Below are 8,875 nucleotides of genomic sequence, written 5' to 3'. Positions count from 1 at the left end.
CCTTGTTAATTCAAAAATATAATTTGTTATTAGCTGGTAGCCTGTGAATCATCCTCGGATGATCCGATGTACGTCCTGTTCCCGAATGTTAAACGCTCGCGAACCCCGTGGCTACTCAATCTCCTCACCGATTGCTCTGTTTCCAGCAGGGTTGTCGTGATGGTGCAGTGGTTAGCACACCTGACTATTAACCAGGGGGACGCAGGTTCGATTTCCACTCACGGCAAGGTGTCTTTCATTCAATGGATCTGCTAGTAGTTCGCTGTCGCTATTTGCACACTCAAATCACTTAATATTTCTAGCAAAGCGTTGTGAATCCTTCGGATCCTACTAGCTTGGGACTACATCGTTGGATTTCCAGCCTTATTAATTCAAAAAAATATATATAGATATATATATCTCGAAACTTTAATTGAGTGCTTGATGTATATAATCAGATGAAAAAAAAAAAAAAATTCATTATATGCACAGAAAAAGGATCATGATATCGATTATTTGTCAAACTAATTGTACCATGCGTTTTTCACAAGAAAGCCCCTCCTTTCCCAAGTTGTCGCCGAATGATTGGGCAAGAACATCAACCCTCTTTTCAATCTATTCAAAATCTTCTTTTACATGTCTTAATTTTGCATTTAAGGCCAGCCGGTTTTCTTATCAGGCTTTTTTTTTTTTAAGTTTAGATAAAGAGAATTTGAAAGTTAGTTGGTTAGCAAACATTGGATTTAATTTCACGGTAAAAAGCAAACTTACGGTCATTGGCGTTTTACACACCACCTGACAGGAAGTCGTAGCGTTCGAGTTTGAATTTAATGAAATAAGTGCGTGCACAGAGTGCAATTTGCTCGCAAATTTGTTGTATTCGCTGGCAAAAAGAATCACATCTTACCCTCAGACTCATTGCTTGTTTCCTTTGAATGCTGAAGGGTGTATTTCACCAATATTTCTTGTTAAAGTGGTATTAATAATTTATTAGAAAATAAAGATACCTGTAGGTTTGAAATTGAATGTATAGCTGAGTACACGCAACTATAAAACAGTTTACCTTCTAGTTTCTGTGAACTCGTACAGTCATTATTTGTCACAGAGGGTGTCCGCAAAGCTCCTTACGAAAGAAGCATTTCAAGGTAACTTCAGATTTCGCCTTCAACGGATACAAAAATGACATTTTGACAAGCAGACTTTCGCAGCAGAATTTTCCAGCAGACTTTCGCAGCAGAATTTTCCAACGCTCTATTACCTTATAGCTTCTCCCTAAATTCATCCTTTTCTCTTCTTTTACTGTCTTCAAGAAAGCATTTTAATTGAGAGAAGCTACCAGTTCTAATTTGAACCTCAGAGACTTGCAAAGTCTTTAAGGAGAATGTGACATACTATTTGATATTTAATCTGAATCAGGAAATTTAGGAAAAAAGTGAATTGACAAATCAATTCTAAAAAGAAATTGTAGCCAAATTGCTGTGATCTATCGTGGGATCTTCACTTATGACAATGTCCTTGGCATCCATTCTTTACTAATTAAAACGAATCAATTGGCATTGCAACAGCTTATTTGATTTGCATAATCAAGCAAAATGACTTTCATTTAAGCATCAGTTGTCGTTAGCGTTTCAAGTACTTCAGGACACTCGTAACATCGCAGCTGACCGATTACTCCTGTCGGTGCGTTTCGCAGTCTCCGTAGATCTGCTTGTTTCTTTGTTTGCTTTTCTCAGTGTTAAGCGTGAACTTTTCTGGCTCATATATGTCCACTTCTGAAAATATTTCATAACTTTATCTTTCAGGAATATGGCTGAATGCGCTTTTTATTTTCAACCACTACGTGTTAGCTTTGTTCTTTTATTTCTCGTGTTGTCAGCAGATGCTTGCATACAAATGAAAGACCTGAGTCATCGTAAGTTACCACTCTTCATATTACTTGCATTTATGACGCCAAATTTGGTTAACGAAGAGTCCATTACCCAAGAGTAAGAATGTGATATCAGGTTTGTCCCCATCAGAGAAAAAAAAGGTGTCTATTTTAAACCACGTTTTGCGGCAACATTTACAATAGACCAAATCGGCTAACTCAGTTCAAATCTCCCGGATTTAAGAATATTTGGGTATTTTATTTGCATTATAATGTATCATTCACGTTTAAATGATATAGAAATATCTGGAACAAAACGTTATGGTCCCATAGGGTTTGAAGCCGATTTGCTCTATAGAGCGTTTTCACGTGACATCACGGCGGTCATGTTGGTGTTCCTAAACAATGGAACGGCGGCCATGTTGGTGTCCCCAACTAATCCCCCTGGAATTAAGCTCTGTTATCACGCAAAAGTTTCGAACTTTTGTTTCGGTGGAAAAACAAGGTTACTGATCCCGTGAGTGAAAATACTCTATGATTGTTCATTTTCCCGCAAAACTTGGTTTAAAAGTAGTCACTTTTCTGACGCTGATGGGGACCAAGCCAATTTGGATAAATGCTACCCTTTGTTGATGGACTCTTGGTTTAACTGCATAACAATAACAACGCAAGAAATCCGAAATTTCGTCCTCTAAGAAAAGAGTTAGGCCCTTCAAAAACATCAAATTTAGTCATCTGAGCATGAAATGCGCAGCAGGTGGTCTGATGAATTATAGTTGCCGTTTGAAATGTGTTGGCCGCGCAAAAACCTGAACTGGAGTCAAAAGAACAAAGCGATGGGGGAGGGGGAAGAGAAGAACTACTCCTCGCCCCCTCCTGCTTCGCTTGCTTTTTTAACTACACAGGCTGAGAAAATGTTGGATTCTATAAGGAGATGGCAAAATTGAACCTTGCTCAGGCAGCATTATTGGGAGGCGAATACATTCACCACCACACCGACCTCGGTTTGGATTATAATCATTGTGTTCGACGAAGGAGAACGCGCTCTAATCGTGTCAGTCCCACGTTATCGATTGTGATGCCATACGATTTCAGCGTCTGGGCGCCATCTTAAACTGGCTGGCTAACTCACGTGGCCTCGATCTCATGTGATAGTGCACGGCTTGCCCAAGGGAAAACACCGATTCCCATTTGTCCACCGAAATCCCGTTGGTTGGAATAAATACTTGGATGACCGTCTGGTAATACCCCCTGCTGTACAATCTAGGGAGTCGTGCTCCTTGGCAATCTAGCAAGAAACTGATATTGCATTATAACACAAGTAATTGTGATTTTAGTAGAAATTTTAGCGACAAGGTAAAAGTCAAAATGCTTATAGATTGATACCTTCATTACTGAACAGATACTAAAAGAAGAAGTTGCTGAACTTTTAAATGCCTCACCGGTGACAAAACAGGAATCGAACGCACCTCAGTAATCTTTGATTATTTGCGGCCGCTACGCGGTTCGGTAAACATCCACCACTAGTCACCTCCACTTCGGTGAATAATTGTTAATTATCATAGAAAGGACAACGATGATGACAATTAAGACGATTTCATTCAGGATTTAAACCGGCTAAACCTTAGCTAGTGGGATTTATCGTTGGATGCCCAGTTGTCTCACTACCGCGCATATACTGTTTCACGATGTGATGTACAGTAAATGTTTAATTTTATTTAACAATTGGCCAACTCAATTCCCTTTCTAAGACTACCATCCTTTCTTGCCATGTTGATTTATACCTTTCAGATCCCCTATATCCTTCTTCAGTGATCAAAACGGTCAACTACCCGGGTGAAAGTATCTTGCCAGTTGGTTCGAGGGTCACAATCTCCTGCAGCAGCAACCGCTCCAAGAACTTCTTATTCGGAAATCCTGACAATGCTCAACCTTACATGATTGAGTTATATATTAACAAACGCTATATTGACGGGTGCGGGGGCAACCGTAAAGATCGCAAGGATACAAAAACCTGTACCTTTGTAATTCGAAATGCCACAAAGATGAACTCTGGAGTTTTCGAATGTACAGCCACCAATTTACACGACTATTGCACATCGGCCACAATCCTGTTGCATTTTGAAGGTTAGTTTTCTTTTCTTTTGCTTTTAATTTCCTTCCCAGAAACAAGAGGACAGCTAGACGTTTTTAAAAGTATAGGTGGATTTCTTTGCAATTGGTGAAGTAAAACCTCTCTTAGTTTGCTACAAAAAAAAAATAAAGGACAAATTTGAAAGAAGTCTTCGAATGAGTGCAGCAGATACTATCGATCGGTATATTTGAAGAACGCATTTCTCTTTAAAAAGACTTCAAACTTCCTCACTTAAAGGGGATGGTTTCAATGGACTTTGGGCTTTGATTAATGGATAAAAGTTTAGCTTTTCGCTATTTCATTTATCTTGTTCCCACTACAGCTATAGCTGGTTCTCACAAGGCTTTCGTATTTCCTCAAAGCAAGAGAATGGGTTAGTGTTTAAGGTGTCTTTGCTTTCCTTGTTTCAGTCTTAAATACTTAGCGTAGCAGAGCAGTTGCTTTAGGCGATTTCCTAGAAATAGAACTTGTCATAGATGTCCGATAAAACTTTGCACACTGTTGCAACATGTTGTAACGTAATAAAAAAAGAGGGCAGCGGTCACCGTGCTCGTTGCCATGGTACGACTCTGACAAATACGGCTATTTATATATTTTTATAAGCCATCTTGACAATAGAGTGTGTTAACGATGAAACAACAACAATGATATTGAATGTAAGGAGAAATGTAGACTCGGAAAAAGATCCGAGTCCCAGATGGGATTTGAACCCACGACTCTCCGTGATCTAGTCGGTTGCTCGAGGTTGCTCGAACCACTGAGCTACTGGAGACTCTATGGTGAGCAAGGGTCAATTTGTGGGTCTCGACTGGAACCGCATCGCGCGGCTAGAAAGCCAAGTATTGACTAGCACATTTGAAACTCACTAACAGCATCGCGCTGTCACATTAATGCATATCAAAATGCAGCCAACCAACCTCCAAAGTGAGTATGTTAACGATGAAACAACAACAATGATATTGAATGTAAGGAGAAATGTAGACTCGGAAAAAGATCCGAGTCCCAGATGGGATTTGAACCCACGACTCTCCGTGATCTAGTCGGATGCTCTAACCACTGAGCTACTGGAGACTCTATGGTGAGCAAGGGTCAATTTGTGGGTCTCGACTGGAACCGCATCGCGCGGCTACACAGCCAAGTATTGACTAGCACATTTGAAACTCGCTAACAGCATCGCGCTGTCACATTAATACATATCAAGATGCAGCCAACCAACCTCCAAAGTGAGTGTGTTAACGATGAAACAGTGCGATGCTGTTAGTGAGTTTCAAATGTGTTAGTCAATACTTGGCTGTGTAGCCGCGCGATGCGGTTCCAGTTGAGACCCACAAATGGACCCTTGCTTACCATAGAGTCTCTAGTAGCTCAGTGGTTAGAGTATCCGACTAGATCACGGAGGGTCTTGGGTTCAAATCCCATCTGGGACTCGGATATTTTTCCGAGTCTACATTTCTCCTTTCCTTCAATATCACTTTGACAATAGCAGTGCATATCCAATGTTGGACAAATTTAGCTCGGTTTTATAAACTTAAGCCATGATATAACGCAGAACCTGGTGTCATTTTATGGTTAAGTCACGCACGAACCTGGAAAATGGATTTGAATGCCTTTGTGAGTACTTAACACTCCAAAACAGATATAACTTGAGTTGGGCTGTTTGACTCGTAATGGCTCCTTCCGTACAATTTTATAAAATTGAGAAAATCTCGTACTCGTAATCGTAGCCGTAGCCGTTCTCGTCATAGAATCTAAAACTCTCTAATATCCATTCCTTGACAGATTAAGCTTGGCGTCATTGAAAATCCACCATTTTATCAATGTGCTTGAGCTAATACGCGCGCGAATGACGCAAGAAATTATGCGCAGTAGGGTTGAGCAATGCAAAACCTGGGAATTTTAGTCCCATTATTCCTTCTGATGTTGGGTCCCAAATTTGATTTTGCCAAGTAGTAAAACGTATGGACTTTACTCCAGCCCTGTTACTTTACTTAAAGTTGCTAATCCTATTATTTCACTGCCCTTGGCCGAAATTCTAAATAAGGTGACTGAACACAGTTTTCGAGCACTTATAGTTCAATTTCTCCCATATTTATGCCGTCTTTTGCCTGGAAGCTCAAATTTGGTCACTGATACGCGCTACCATGAAAGTTTTTATTTGTGGCAGTCAATATCCTCTGCAGGCTGTTATTATGGTAAAGCATCAAGAATAAAACTTACAACTTACAACAGAGTAGAGCAGAGCAGAGTAAAGAACCAATAAACTCAACCGACATATGACGAGATCTGGGAATCGAACCCGGGCCACATCGGTGGGAGGCGAGGTTTTCACCACTGAGCCTTCCCTTCTCCAAGGGATGCTTTTTCCTCATTTATGCAATAATCACTCATTAGTTTATTTTCAGCATTTGCTTACTTAGAATAAAAGAAAGCACGTTTAACATATGTTATCATAGAATTTCAACAGACGGATTTGTCATAATTCGCTGATACACATTTTTCAGTTTTTCCAATTTTTGTTTGTTAAATTTCTGATTTTGTTTTTGCTCTAGACGACTCATTTGTAGTAGGAACTATTTTAATCTAAAAGTTCTGCGAGAAATTTGGTAAAACAGCCAACTGCTGTTGGTCTCAAATTGTCGAGGTAATTTTTTTTATTTTTTTTATTTATTTATTTATTTTTTGCCACAGAAAGAAGAAATTAAAATACAAATATGAACAATCAAAAAAGAGAAGATGGAAAGAAAAATTATTGAATTACATTGGTGGCGAGGAGGCCTAAAAGAAACTACTAAGCTTATGTAAATTAGGCCTCCCCAAGTAAAAGCATCTATCTATTGTTGACATGCAAGTTGGCAACGGAGAATACAATTGTTACAAACATTTAGTTATTTAACGTGTTGAAATATAAAGTAATGAACGGAAATTAAAAACAGTTTGAACTTAGAAGTTGGGTAATGGGTATGCGCAGCATTTTGCCGGGTTCCTCTGAAAGATTTTCACTTTAAAACGTTAGGAAGCGTATTTACACGCCATTTCCAAGACAATCGCGAGATTGAGAAAAAACGTTTTCGCCATACTCACCATCTTTGTCTTGTGTTCAGCCAGCTTGAATCCCTTACACCCGATTGAGGGATCAGATAGATTTGTTTTTCTCTGACGTCAAATATGTTTAATCCCATTAGATCCATCGCCCCCAAGATTTACAATCAATCCTCCCAGAGAAATCTATGTCTCTGCAGAAAATAAGAAAAATTTCACATGTGGAGCATCAGGCGTTCCTACCCCTAACATCACGTGGTATAAAGATGGCGTCCCGGTGCCCAGGAAGAAAACCTTAGGAGTGAAAAGTGTCTCCTTGCTAGTTTTCGAATCTGTCTCGTTCGCTGACCAGGGAAATTACTGGTGTGAGGCAAAAAATTCTTTTGGATGGAATAGATCCTCTGACACAACGTTAAATATTGCGCAAGGTATGTTCGTTCAATTTGTTTTCCTATAAACGCCTTTAGTTAAATTATTCTTTGCCCGCAATGATGCTGCTTTTCCTCAGTGAAACGTGCCAAAACACGAAGAGGAAAAATGAGACATGTGATTCAATTCTTATCAAACACTTTTCTTACCTGCAGAGCCAGCCATTACTTTCCATCCACAAACCACGTCCGCGTATATTGAAGGGAATTTTACCGTGGTTTCCTTCCAATGCAAGGCCACTGGGAATCCAACACCAGGGATTAGCTGGTTGAGAAACAACTCTACCAAAGCCAATGGCACAGTCTTTCAAGCTGGCAGCATCTCAACACTCCTCCTTGTTTTGCCTGGAAGGAAGAAAACGTCTAGCTGCAAGTACAACTGTATTGCGAAAAATTCGTTTGGAAAGGCTTACTCCAAAGAAGGAACGTTGAATATTGTTGATAAGAAAAGTCGCAATGCTATTTATTTCTACGGTCATCCACAAAACATTACAGCCTCTCTCGGTGATCACGTTATGCTCATTTGCGCAGCAGAGGGCTCTCCGGTCCCAGAGATAACTTGGCTGAAAGACGATAGAGCAATCCTTGATAAAAATGCCACATTATTTCGAGGGTACAGCAGTTCTACTTCATCTCTTGCGCTTTACTCGGTTGAAGAGAATCATAGTGGAAGATATGCTTGTCAGACAAGAGGTCATATGGTAACTGTCACTTCAAAGGAAGCAGTGCTGTCCATTACAGGCAAGTAACTTTTAAATTAAGAGTTTTTTTTATTAGCGTAATATTGTTTTTATCCGTTGGACAAAATTTGGGTCATACGGCAGGGCAAATGGGTTAATCACGACCCACACAGGACAGGGGAGTTAACCAAGCACCGGCAGTACCACTAATGAAATTTTCCGCTTTTCGGGAGAAAAATGCGTCTCGGAGTTTTTGTTTTTGTTTTTGTTTTTGTTTTTTCTTGTAATGCATTCATCCTTTCTCGGCTTCAGCGTGCAACCTATTGAAACACTGAGTCATTTGCACGTTATCAGACTAAAACCAGAAGAAAAGAAACAAGAACCAGTAGAGATCCTATGGACTTCTGCCCTGTGCCTTGCATCATTTATTAAGATGAAGCCTGAGATCTCAAACCGCGTACGCACTCTTGTACCACTGGGCTACTTCTTTCAGATACCATTCGGCAGTAAAGGAGAAAAAAAAAAACATCGACATCTTGACCAAATGTTACAAAACCTTTCTTAGAAATCCTAAAAATAATACAAATTCTTAGGTAAATACGAAAACGCTACACAATTTGAAGAACACGTTTATACGGAGGTGAACGATGAATACATTGAACGTCTGGACGAGTAACATCTCCGTACCACGAAAGATCAGAGCTACAATCACCTTTGTACTGTCCCTTTCACAATACCATATTTGGAT

The 8,875-nt window shown here is 39.8% G+C and overlaps 1 protein-coding gene across 1 annotated transcript; it reads left to right on the top strand.

Annotated features, from left to right (window-relative positions):
• The first annotated feature begins 1,061 nt into the window (after window positions 1–1,061).
• Window positions 1,062–8,282, top strand: LOC137971983 (peroxidasin-like). Its single transcript, XM_068818766.1, has 5 exons — window positions 1,062–1,124; window positions 1,782–1,891; window positions 3,638–3,973; window positions 7,163–7,447; window positions 7,604–8,282. Exons 2-5 carry the CDS (start codon window positions 1,786–1,788, stop codon window positions 8,194–8,196), a joined length of 1,320 nt encoding a protein of 439 aa, XP_068674867.1. The 5' UTR covers window positions 1,062–1,124; window positions 1,782–1,785; the 3' UTR covers window positions 8,197–8,282.
• The last annotated feature ends 593 nt before the right edge of the window (window positions 8,283–8,875 follow it).

This window comes from Montipora foliosa, chromosome 9, assembly GCF_036669935.1.
Source record: "Montipora foliosa isolate CH-2021 chromosome 9, ASM3666993v2, whole genome shotgun sequence".
NCBI lineage: Eukaryota > Metazoa > Cnidaria > Anthozoa > Scleractinia > Acroporidae > Montipora > Montipora foliosa.
This window is presented reverse-complemented; position numbering and strand designations above follow the sequence as displayed.